The sequence below is a fragment of the Manis javanica genome, chromosome 4 (genome assembly GCF_040802235.1).
Source record: "Manis javanica isolate MJ-LG chromosome 4, MJ_LKY, whole genome shotgun sequence".
Taxonomy (NCBI): domain Eukaryota; kingdom Metazoa; phylum Chordata; class Mammalia; order Pholidota; family Manidae; genus Manis; species Manis javanica.
Genome location: NC_133159.1, coordinates 149,592,770 through 149,605,981, shown reverse-complemented (window position 1 = coordinate 149,605,981; position 13,212 = coordinate 149,592,770). Strand labels below are relative to the sequence as shown.

The window sequence follows — 13,212 nt, the reverse complement described above, 5'->3', positions numbered from 1 at the left end:
ATCTGGAATTATAATATATATCATGAACCTGGGTACCTTGAGATACTCAGGATCAAACCAAGGATCTATATGCAGTTTAGTTCACTGATACACTATATTTATTTAGGTCACCAGAATTGACAATCAAGAGGAATTATTCCCCATCTTCAAGGTTTTGGAGTTAACCTCAGTGGTTGATATATAAGTTCCACAGAGAAGTCATAAAGATGCCATTACTACGATGGAATGCCCATCTCACTGACATCTACTATCTAATCTTACACATGAGACAGATCATCCTTCAGGATCTACTTTCATATCTGGATTGATTAAAGTTACTGAAGACCATGTACTCTTTTCTAAAAAACAGGGTTTCTATAAACATGTCCAAGAATTGTCTTTATCCTTAATGGCATTTTAAAGATTCAATCTCTATTCAAAATGCAACAGAAAAATTTCAGGATACTTTAAAAAAAAAAGTCAGATTCTTTGAAAAACAGTACATTCTCTTTTGAACTTTACTATTATTATGATAATTATATTGACTAAGCTTTCTACTGATCACCAAAAAGTAAAAACAAGAAAGACAAGTCTAGTTGAAACACTCACTTTATTGTTGACTGATTGAAATTTATCTTAATTAAATTAAGGTGCTGAAATACTGAGGTGCTAGTCAACAACCTTGTTAGTATGTGTCAGACCCTACTGGCTAATTCACACCAAGATTTTAGTTTATCTTTTGCCATTTTTCCCAAGTCAGTGACGATAGCTTTAGTTGATAGGTAGCAGGCATGTGAGTATAGCAGGAGATCCAGCTCCTTGGTCTGCTGTATTATATATTAAAAAAGTTTGGAAAGCTGATAAAGGCCTTTCATTAATTAAGCCTTAAGATCACTGAAACCAAATCCATGCCAAGGTTCCCGCTTGACACATGTCCCTCAAAAGGTATTATCTCTTTCAACATATACAAAACTAAGAAAGACATATTTAAGGGAAGGAATATCATTTACGCAGTGTATCAGCTTTTCAGCGTGACAGGGGAAAGGGGAAGTTCCTTCACATACTCTGCCAAAATACATCTTCTGGCCAAAAGATGTAGGAGTCTCAATAATCTGTTCGTCTTTTCAACCTTGCTAATAAAGATGAAACAATGCCTGTCAAGTAGACATCAACTAGTTTTATCAGATGGACTAAACAGGTTACTTTCCAGAACCTACTTTCATATCTCAGCTGAGTCAATACAGATCAATACAGAGCTCATCCTTTTCCAAAAAACTACTATCTCTGTAAATTAGGAAAGCACAATGCAGTTTAAGAAATGAATTGTTATGCCCACAAAGGCTAGCATAATACATCATATCACTAAGTGCCTGTCCTTTTTAAGTAGTTTCATATTCCTAGGCTTTCCTTTTGTTTCTGCAGTGCTTATTAGGAAAACTGAAGCAGAATCCAATAAGAAAGTTCTAGTCAATTTAAAAAACTTTAAATCAGAAAGTTTCTTGCTGTCAATGGATGAGCAAGTGAGGGATCAACCACAGAAACTGGACATCTAAGATACTGCTCCTAAAAACCAGTTCCATAATCCTACTACTTGAATTTAGAAACCTATAGAGGGGATAAGATAAAAATGTTATAGTCTATCCCACTATCCAAAATTCTCTCAGAAGCTTAAACCAGACATAAACTATTAAAAATATCTGAGTTACAGCTTCTATTAAATGGCTACTAATCAGTTTCTCTCAAAATTTGAACATAGTATCTTACATAAATGAGAATTTATATTTACTGAATATAAAAATCTAAAGTAAGACAGTTAAAACTCTCAATGTTTTTGTTTACACATTGTACATTTCCCCTTCAAGAAAAAGTTTTACACATGCATCCTTTATCCTTCTATCTGCAATATTAATACAAATATAAAGCTTTAAAATTTTTAAATCTACCAGCATTTATAAATACAATTAAACAAGTTAAGTACTTTTCTTTAAAAGACATTTAAATAAGCAATGTATTAACAAAACTGTTTTATCATTTATGATGATGTATTATTAAAATTAAAGAACAATATGAAAATAGAAGAATAGAAAACAGAAGAACGCTCCCATTAATATAAAAGAATCAGGGTTGTTAAGTGTGATGTATGGTCCAAGTCCTTGCTCTTGAAACAGAATGCTGGGTTAGGAAATAAGAGCATTTCCTGGTTAATCATTTAGAAAATTAGCTCTTTCCCAGGGATCCTTTCCTAGAATTCATGACCCATTTAGATCTGTGATCTTAGTGACTTCACATGCCTTTGTTTCTCATGTAATCTTCTCTAAAAGGATCACACTGTGACTTGACTGAATTCACCAGTGGAGCTGTGCTGACTAGTGTCTGAAAGTGACAAGCAGACAAATCAGCACACAGATTATTCTCCAGTACCATAGATGCAGCAGTTTTTAGATGCTTCTTGACTGTAACAGAAGGCCAGGACTTTTCATTTAAAAGGGATCTGGGCAGCAAAAAACATGCTGCTAGATGTTTAGTAGTTTGCCAAGGTAAATCATCTGAACTGAACAGCTGTAGTAAATACCAAATACCCAATTTTCAATTAACGAAACAAAAACACCTTTTCTTTCCTTAACAGAACTTTTAAAATCCCAACAGTGTGTCATGTGCAAGGCTAGTCTGCCTCCAGGTACAGCTAGTGCACAATGTCACTTTGTCATCCATGCCTCACTCCTTTAATTCTTCCTCTTTTAGAAAGTGCTCCTGCTTGCAGGCCACATCCACCAGCAGATGAAGATCTAGAAAGAAAGAAGGTTTGTTTACTCACTCTTAGCCTGTCAGAGTCTAGAGTTTGAAATACAAGTTTTCAGACAAGAAGAACAAGTTGCTTATGTTTCATCTGCAGACTTGGTTCTAAAACTATAGTATTGCATCAGATTCTCAATTTTAGGACTTTATCATTATTGTACCTCTACAGCACTCAGATGTAGGCCAGATGTTAACCCAGAGACTAACAAAGTTTAAAGTTTCTATCCTTTTAGTGATGTGGTCAAGCTTCTTTGCATTTCAATTGCTTTTTATTATAAGTGAAAAATTAATGTAAAGTATCAAAGGGATCACAGTGAAATACACACAAATGCAAATTCATTTCTTTGATACCATAATAGGTGGGCAGGTGCAGTGTAGGAATATGAAAAAGTAATGTCCTCAGAAATACATTATCAGTAATCACTACTTTACCAAAGTTGATTGCCTCCATAAAATTTCCATGTAATGACTACCACAACTGATCTCTTGTAAACACACATATCTGAACTGTCTGTAAAAAAGAAAGTATACCCTTCACAGAGGTCAAGAGACAAAGAGTGGTTCATTAAGAATGGAAAGAAGTAAAAAAGTGAGCTCTTAGCTTATGTACTAGGTTCTGTAATAAAAAAAACAAAGACCATGTATGGAAGTAGAGCAAATGGAGAGGTTCAAGATGGTGGAGTAGGAAGACAAGGCAGAAACCTCCTCTCACACACACACACACCAAAGGAAGCAACTACACCAAATACAACTAAACCTGAAAATCAGCTAAGACTGAGGAACAGACCACCTACAACTGGGGAAAAAGAAAAGGCCACACAGAAAAGGTAGAGTGGCAGAGATGCAATCGAGTAGGACCAAGCCCTTCCCTGATACCAGCCTACAGGCAGGAGGAAGAGGAACAGAGCAGGTAGGGTGTAAGGAAAATGGACTTACTATTGTCAGGAATGTTTGCCTGACCTACTGTGCAGGTGCAATGCTATCTCAGGCTTATGTGATAATTGGCCTACTGTGCAGGTGCCTGCTTACACATGTGTTGGCAATGAGCCATTATTGTCTGTGTTGCTATCTAAAGACCTCTGCCCAGTACTCTAAGCAGATTGTGGATTGCAGGCTTGCCACATGTGGATGCAGTGGGTGTAATCTAAGCATTCCACTGACTGCTGCAAGAACAAAGCTGGGTATGAACCCTTTTCCCAACATTCTGTTATTGTTTTGTGGTCCAGCTGAATCCAGAGTAACCTTGCTTAAAGCTACAATCTCACGCTACAAGGGGATGGGTGCCCAGGAACTCTGTGCACCTGGCCCTGGAGATCTGCCCTGGGAACAGGAGCCCACATTGCATTGGGTGCTGGTGATTAGTGGGACAGGACACCAGGGACAGTTGGAACACTCTGGGAGGATGATACACCAGCTGCCTGTGGAGGACAGGCACACTCTGCAGGTCCTACTGAGGCCCAACATAGAGACAGCAGTCTGAGAGACTTGCCAGCACTGGGTGAGGAGTCAGAGGGGTGAAGTTTAGATGGCACTATCGCTGCAGCAGAAAGGGCAGGTGGATGATACCTCCCCATTCCTCCTTCAGCTCAACAGGTCCGGCATTTTTAGGAGCCCCAGACACTCTACACCCCTTGCTGGTGGCTCAGCCCTGAGGCACTTACCTGCACACTACCAGCAAGCCAGCCCACTCAGCCCAGCAGTCAGACTTTCTGCCTGATCAGCAGAGGGAGACTCTCCCAGCTTTGGAGGTCCTGTTTCAGCCCAACTGGGAGCATGCCTGCAGAAGCCAGCTCTGAGAACTCCTTCCTCCCAGGGGGCCAAGCCTGGTGCTGCCCACCTCACTACTGCTAAGGGTCCCTGCAAGGCTGGCCTCCCACCATGCACATCATGTCACCTTGGCAAGCCCATGCCCCCTTCCACTGTGTAACTCACGGCCTCCATGCATCCACGCACCTTCCCAGCACACAACTCACTGTAACCACTGTCTGGCACCAGTGCACTCCACAACTTGGTGACTTGCCACTGCCGAACCAAAGCATCCTGCCATTGTGAAACTCGCTGTGCAACCACCCTGCCCACCCCATTAACAGAGCAGCACTGCCACAGCAGCAGGGCAGGCAGAGGGCAGCCCCACCCACAACAATCCCAGCAGAAACCATTACTCTAATCACAAAAAGCCAGTGAGGCAAACTGCCAGCCTCAGCAGACTGAGATAAACCACTGCTGGGAGACAGACATAAAGGTGACCCTGCCCATTACCCACCAGAGCAACAGGGGCTCCATACCAAAGGAGAACCAGGCACTGGAGAGTCCTGAGCTTCCAGGCACCACAGGATGCCTTCTTCATAAAGCCATCACTCTCTAGACAATGAAGCATAGCACATCCATCTAATACTAAGGAAGAAACACAGAAACCCTGACAAAATGAGGAGGCAGAGGGTATGTTCCAAACAAACTACAGGATAAGACACCAGAAAGAGGGCTAAATGAAATGGATATCACAAAACTTCTTGATAAAGACTTCAAAGTAAAAGACATAAATATGCTCACTGATCTAAGAACTGTATTAAAGATCTCAGTGGGAACTTCACAAAGCAATAAAAGAGCTGAAGAATACAGTAACTGAAACATACAATGGAGGGAATCAGTAACAGAGGAGACAATCAATGAGATGGAAATTACAGAACAGGAACACAATGAAGCTGAGGAACAGAGAGAAAAAAAGGGTCTCTAGGAATGAAAGAATGGTAAGAAAGCTGTGTGATCAATTCAAATGAAACAATATTTGCATAATAGGGGCACCAGAAGGAGAACAGAAAAAGGGATAGAAAGTCTCTGTGAGGAAATCATTGTTAAAAACTTCCCAAATCTGGGGAAGGAAATAGGTTACAGAAGCTCAGAGAGCCCTTAACAAAAGGAGCCCCAGGAAGACAAAACCAAGACATATAATAATTAAAATGGCAAAGATTAAGGATAAAACAAGAATATTGAAAGTAGCCAGAGAGGGAGAAAGGATTACTTACAAGGGAAACCCCATCAGGCTATCATCAGACTTCTCAGCAGAAACTTTACAGGCCAGAGGGAGTGGCATGAAATACTGAATGTACTGAAACAGAAGGACTTTCAACCAACAATCCTCTACCCAGCAAGATTATCATTCAAATTTGAAGCAGGGATTAAACAATTTCCAGAAAAACAAAGGCTCAAATAATTTATAACAACTAAACCAGAATTATATGATATGTTATGTGGACTGCTGTAGATGGAAATGTTCCTAAGTAAATAGTTTTCACCAGTGAAAATAAACCCACAGTAAGGACTAGAGCAATTAATTACCAAGCAAGTACAAAAATAAAACAAAAGTAGCAAAACCAACTATATACAAAACCAATCAAGGGATACACAAAAAATGCAGATTATGACATCTAATACATAAAGTGTGGAAGACGAGGAAGAAGAAAAATTACTTTTGAATTGTGTTTGAAATAGATCAATCAGTAACTTAATATAGACTATTATATTGCTTGGAAGCTATTCTTGAAACTTTGGTAACCACAACCTAAAGTCTATAATAGATACATAAAAAAAATTAAAAAAGAAATCCAACCACAACACTAAAGAAAACCATCAAATAACAAGAGAAGACTATAAGAGAGGAAGAAAGAAAAGAGGAGCTATAAAACAAAACAATTAACAAAAATGGCAAAATACATACCTATCAATAATTACCTTAAATGTAAATGGACTGAATGCACCAATCAAAAGACAAAGAGTGGCAGAATGGATAAAGAAACAAGACCCATCTATATGCTAACAAGAGACTCATTTCAGACCCAAAGACATACACGGACTAAAAGTGAAGGATGAAAAAAGGTATTTAGTGCAAACAATAGGGGGAAAAAAGCAGAAATAGCAGTATTTAATCAGACAAAATAGATTTCAAAACAAATTAAGAAGAGACAAAGAAGGACACTACATAATAATAAAGGGGTCAGTCCAACAGGAGTCTATAACCATTTTAAATATCTACACATCCAACATAGGAGCACCCAAACATGTAAAAGAAATACTAACAGAATTAAAAGGGGAAATAGATTACAACACATTCATTCATTGTAGGAGACTTTAACACACCACTCATATCAACAGATCAACCAGACAGAAAATAAACAAGGAAACAGAGACACTGAATAATACATTAGACCAGATGGACTTAATAGACATCTACAGAACACTCCATCCAAAAGCAGCAGGATACATATTGTTCCCATGTGTACATGGAACATTCTCCAGAAGAGAGCACAGACTAGGCCACAAAAAGAGCCTCAATAAATTTAAAAAGATTGAATTGTATCAAGCAATTTCTCAGACAAAATGGTATGAAAAACTAGAAATAAATTACACAAAGAAAACAAAAAAGCCTACATGGAGTCTAAACAACATGCTTCCAGATAATCAATGGATCAATGACCAAATTAAAACAGAACTCAAGCAATACATGGAGACAAATGAAAACAAAAATACAACAGTTAAATATTTATGGGATGCTGCAAAGGCCATTCTAAGAGGGAAGTACATAGCAATACAGGCTTACCTCAAGAAACAAGAACAATCTCAAATAAACAGTCTAAACTCACAATAAAAGAAACCAGAAAAAAGAACAAATGAAACCCAAAGTTAGTAGGAGGGACACAATAAAGACCAGAGCAGGAATAAATAATATAGAGAAGAATAAAACAATAGAAAAAAAAATCAATGAAACCAAGAGCTGGTTCCCTGAGAGAATAAACAAAATAGATAAACCCCTAGCCAGACTTATCAAGAAAAAAAGAAAGTACACAAACAGAATTAGGAATGAAGAAGTCACAATGGGTACCACAGAAATACAAAGAATTATTAGAGAACACTATGAAAAATTATATGCCAATAAATTGGACAACCTTGAAGAAATGGACAAATTCCTAGAAAAAGACAACCTTCCAAGACTGACTCAGGAAGAAACAGAAAATCTGAATAGAACAATCTCCAGCAATGAAATTGAATTGGTAATCAAAAAACTCCCAAAAAACAGAATGCCAGGTCCAGATGGGTTCACAGCTTAATTCTACCAATATTTAAGAAAGAGCTAATACTCATCCTCATTAAAGTATTCCAAAAAGTAGAAGAGGAGGGAATACTTCCAAACTCAATCTATGAAGCCAGCACCACTCTAATACCAAAACTAGAAAAAGACACCACAAAAAAAGAAAATTACAGACCAATATCCCTGATGAACATAGATGCAAAAAACCTCAACAAAATACTAGCAAACTGAATCCAAAAAAATACATCAAAAAGACCAGCCATCATAACTAAGTGGGATTTGTTCCAGGGATGCAAGAATGGTACAATATTTGTAAATCAATCAATATTATACACCACATTAACAAAAAGAAGGATAAAAATCACATGTTCATCTCAAGAGATGCTGAGAAAGCATTTGATAAAAACTCTTAACAAAATGGGCACAGAGGGTACATACCGCAACCTTTATTATGTAATAAAGGCCATATGCAACAAACCAACAGCTAACATTATTGTGAAAACCGGAAAGCTTTTCCTCTAAGATCAGGAACAAGACAAGGACCTTCACTCTCACCAGTTTTATTTAACACAGTACTTGGAGGTCTTAGCCATGGCAATCAGAAAACGTAAGATAAAAGGCATCCAAACTGATAAGGAAGAACTTAAACTCTCACTATTTGAATAGGATATGATATTATACATAAGACAACCCTAAAAACTCCACAAAAAACTACTATAAGTAATAACTAGATTCAGCAAAGTTGCAGGACACAAAATTAATACACAGAAATCTGTTGTGTTCCTATTGCTAACAGTGAATCAGCGGAAAGAGAAATCAGGAAAACAACTCCATTTACAACTGCATCAAAAAGAATAAAATACCTAGGAATAAACCTAACCAATGAAGTGAAAGACCTATACTTTGAAAACAGACACTCATGAGAGAAATTAAAGAACTCACAAATGAGTGGAAATTTATCCTGTGCTCATGGATAGGAAGAATTAATATTGTCAAAATGGCCATCCTGCCTAAAGCAATCTACAGATTCAATGCAATCCCTATCAAAACACCAACAGCATTCTTCAATAAACTAGAGAAAATAGTTCTAAAATTCATATGGAACCACAACTGACCGCAAATAGCCAAAGCAATCCTGAGAAGGAAGAATAAAGCTGGGGGGATCAAAACAATTTGGTACTGGCTTAAGAACAGATACATAGACCAATGGAACACACTAGAGAGCCCAGATATAAACCCAAGCATATATGTTCAATTAATATATGCTAGATGATTAAAGATGGCAGCGTAAGAGGTGAGACAGAGGCTTCCTCCTAAAACTGCATATAAGACGAAAATATAATTAATACAATTAATCCTGAAAGAGTAACAGGAAAGAGGACTGCGCCAGACTGCATACACCTGGAGAAAAGAGCAGACCTCATGGAACAGGGTAACATATCAAAGCTGTGGCCTGGCAGGACCCAAGCCCTTCCCCCACCCCACCTCACCAGCGAGAGGAAGAGAAATGCAGCAGGGAGGGGGTGGAGGCCTGGGACAACTGAATACCTAATTCTGGAGATCTGCTCTGGGAGCACAAACCTACATTTCATGGTGCTTGCATGATAACTCTCATGGAAAGCTAAGACAGGCAGAATTTCTGGAGAGACTGAGATTCCAGCTGCTTGTGGAAAGCAGGGATCCATATCCAGCTGCTTTGGGACAAAAGAAAGGCGGGCAGTCTGACAGACTTTGTAACAAGGAAGCCCTTAGCAAGAGGGCTGCTAAAGGGGCAAGGATTGCACAAAGCTTACTGCTAAGGAGAAAGGACAGGTAGACAAAATTGTCTGGGTGCACTCTGCCCAGCAGGTTGGGAGCTTTCACAATTTCCAGGTGCTCCAGCTCCCTGCCTGGCTACACAGCTCCAAGGACCCCCTCCATGATAGGCAGCCTACTGTGCCTTTCTCTGGGCCAGCCCCACCTGGCTTGCAAAACAGCAAACCCTACCCTGGTGTTAGGACAGTCAGAGGGAAGATCTGTCTACAGCAACTACAAATGCAAAGCATAGAGGCTTATACCTGTGTGCTCGGCCCACTGGTTCAGGCAGTGGAGACAAGCATAGCAGCTAGGAAGCAGGAAACAGCTCTTTTCTCCCCCCAGGCACCAATACCACTACCCTGAGACCCCCGACATTGCTTCAGGGGCTGAGCAGCTCCAGAGAGTAGAGCTTCTGGACACTAGAGGGCGCCATATACAAATATGAAATGCCAAAGGAACCTGGTTCAGAGTAAAATTAATATAGCTCCTGAGAAAGATGACCTGGACCTCATGACTCTTCCTGAGAGGGAGTTCAAAATAAAAATCATTAACATACTAATGGGGATACGGAAAGATATTCAAGAACTCAGGAATGAATTCCGGTAGGAGATCCAATCGTTGAAGAGCAAATGGAGCATATTAAAAGCAGATTGGATACGGTGGAGGGGATGATAAATGAAATAGAAACTAGAGGAATACAAAAAGCTGAAGCACAGAGAGAAAAAAGGATCTCTAAAAATGAAAGAATGTTGAGAGAACTGTGTGACCAATCCAAATGGAACAATATTTGCATTATAGGAGTACCAGAAGAAAAAGAGAGAGAGAAAGGGATAGAAAGTGTCTTTGAGGAGGTAATTGCTGAAAACTTCCCGAATCTGGGAAAGGAGATAGTCTCTTAGGCCATGGAGATCCACAGATCTCCCGACACAAGGGACCCAAGGAAGACAACACCAAGACATATAGTAATTAAAATGGCAAAGATCAAGGATAAGGACAGACAATGAAAAGCAGCCAGAGAGAGAAATAAGATCACATACAAAGGAAAGCCCATCAGCTTAACATCAGACTTCTCAGCAGAAACCTTACAGGCCAGAAGGGAGTGGATGATGTATTTAATGCAATGAAGCAGAAGGGCCTGGAACCAAGATTACTTTATCTGGCAAGATCATTATTTAAATTTGAAGGAGGGATTAAACAATTTCCAGAAAAGCAAAAGCTGAGAGAATTTACCTCCCACAAGCCATCTTCACAGTCTATTTCGGAGGGACTGCTATAGATGGAAGTGTTCCTAAGGTTTAATAGCTGTTACCAGAGGTAATAAAACCACAGTAAAGAAAGTAGAACAGCTAATTACTAAGCAGATTCAAAATTAAATTAACTATCCCCAAAGTCAATCAAGGGATAGACAAAGAGTAGAGAATATGATACGTAATATATAAAGAAAGGAGAAGGAAGAAAAAGGAGGAGAAAAATAAAAGAACCTTCAGATTGTGCTTGTAATAGCATATTAAGTGAGTTAAGTTAGACTCTTAGATAGTAAGGTAGTTAACCCTGAACCTTTGGTAACGAAGAATCTAAAGTCTGCAATGGCAATAAGTACATACCTATCGATAATCACCCTAACCATAAATGGACTGAATGCACCAATCAAAAGACATATAGTCACTGCATGGATGAAAAACCAAGACCTGTCTATATGCTGCCTACAAGAAACTCACTTTAAACCCAAAGATATACACAGACTAAAAGTGAAAGGATGGAAAAAGATATTTCATGCAACTAATAGAGAGAAAAAAGCAGGAGTTGCAGTACTCGTATCAGACAAAATAGACTTCAAAACAAAGTCACAAGAGACAAAGAAGGACATTACATAATGATAAAGGGGTCAGTCCAACAAGAAGATATAACCATTATAAATATCTGTGCTCCCAACACAGGAGCACCGACGTATGTGAAACAAATACTAACTGAATTAAAAGGGGAAATAGAATGCAATGCATTCATTCTAGGAGACTTCAACACTCCACTCACTCTGAAGGACAGATCAACCGGACAGAAAATAAGTAAGGACACAGAGGCACTGAACAACACATTAGAACAGATGGACCTAAAGGACATCTACAGAACTCTACGTCCAAAAGCAACAGAATACATATTCTTCTTAAGTGCACATGGAACATTTTCAAGAATAGATCATATACTAGGCCACAAAAAGAGCCTCAGTAAATTCAGAAAGATTGAAATTGTACCAACCAGTTTCTCAGACCACAAAGGTATGAAACTAGAAATAAATTATGCAAAGACAAAGAACAATCCCACAAACACATGGAGGCTTCACGACATGCTCCTACATAACCAATGGATCAATGACCAAATAAAAACACAGATCGAGCAATATACAGAGACAAATGACAACAATAATTCAACACCACAAAACCTGTGGGACACAGCCATGGACATGCTATGAGGAAAGTATATTGCAATACAGGCCTACCTCAGGAAAGAAAAAAAATCCCATATGAGCAGTCTAAACTCACAATTAATGAAACTAGAAAAAGAAGAACAAATGAGGTCCAAAGTCAGTTGAAGGAGGGACATAATAAAGATTAGAGCAGAAATAAATAAAATTGAGAAGAATAAAACAATAGAAAGAATCAATGAAAGCAAGAGCTGGTTCTTCGAGAAAATAAAATAGATAAACCCCTAAGCCAGACTTATCAAGAAAAAAAGGAGAGTCTACACACATAAATATAATCAGAAATGAGAAATGAAAAATCACTACGGACACCACAGAAATACAAAGAATTATTAGAGAATACTATGAATAATTATATGCTAACGAACTAGATAACCTAGAAGAAAGGGACAACTTTCTAGAAAAATACAACCTTCCAAGGTTGACCAAGGAAGAACCAGAAAATCTAAACAGACCAATTACCAGCAGCAAAATCGAACTGCTAACGAAAAAACTACCTAAGAACAAAACCCTTGGACCAGATGGCTTCACTGCTGAATTTTATCAAACATTTAGTGAAGACCTAATACCCATTCAACTTAGTTTTCCAAAGAGTAGAAGAAGAGGGAATACTTCCAAACTCATTCTGTGATGCCAGCATCACTCTAATACCAAAACCAGGCAAAGACACCACAAAAAAAAGAAAACTACAGACCAATAATCCCTGATGAACATAGATGCAAAAATACTCAACAAAATAGTAGCAAACCGAATTCAAAAATACATCAAAAAGATCATCCATCATGATCAAGTAGGATTTATTCCAAGGATGCAAGGATGGTACAACATCCGAAAATCTATCAACATCGTCCACCACATCAACAAAAAGGACAAAAACCACATGATCATCCCCATAGATACTGAAAAAGCATTTGACAAAATTCAACATCCATTCATGATAAACATTCTCAACAAAATGGGTATAGATGGCAAGTACCTCAACATAATAAAGGCCATATATGACAAACCCACAGCCAACATCATACTTAACAGCAAGAAGCTGAAAGCTTTTCCTTTAAGATCAGGAACAAGACAAGGATGC

The 13,212-nt window shown here is 38.5% G+C and overlaps 1 protein-coding gene across 1 annotated transcript in view; it reads right to left on the bottom strand.

The window, feature by feature from the left end:
* Positions 1-467: 467 nt before the first annotated feature.
* Positions 468-13,212, bottom strand: part of HSF5 (heat shock transcription factor 5) — a 36,768-nt gene continuing 24,023 nt past the window's right edge. Inside the window, exon 6 of the mRNA XM_037003861.2 lies at positions 468-2,765. Within this exon, the coding sequence (XP_036859756.1) occupies positions 2,695-2,765 (71 nt within the window). The 3' untranslated portion in view covers positions 468-2,694. The remainder of the gene's footprint in view (positions 2,766-13,212) is intronic.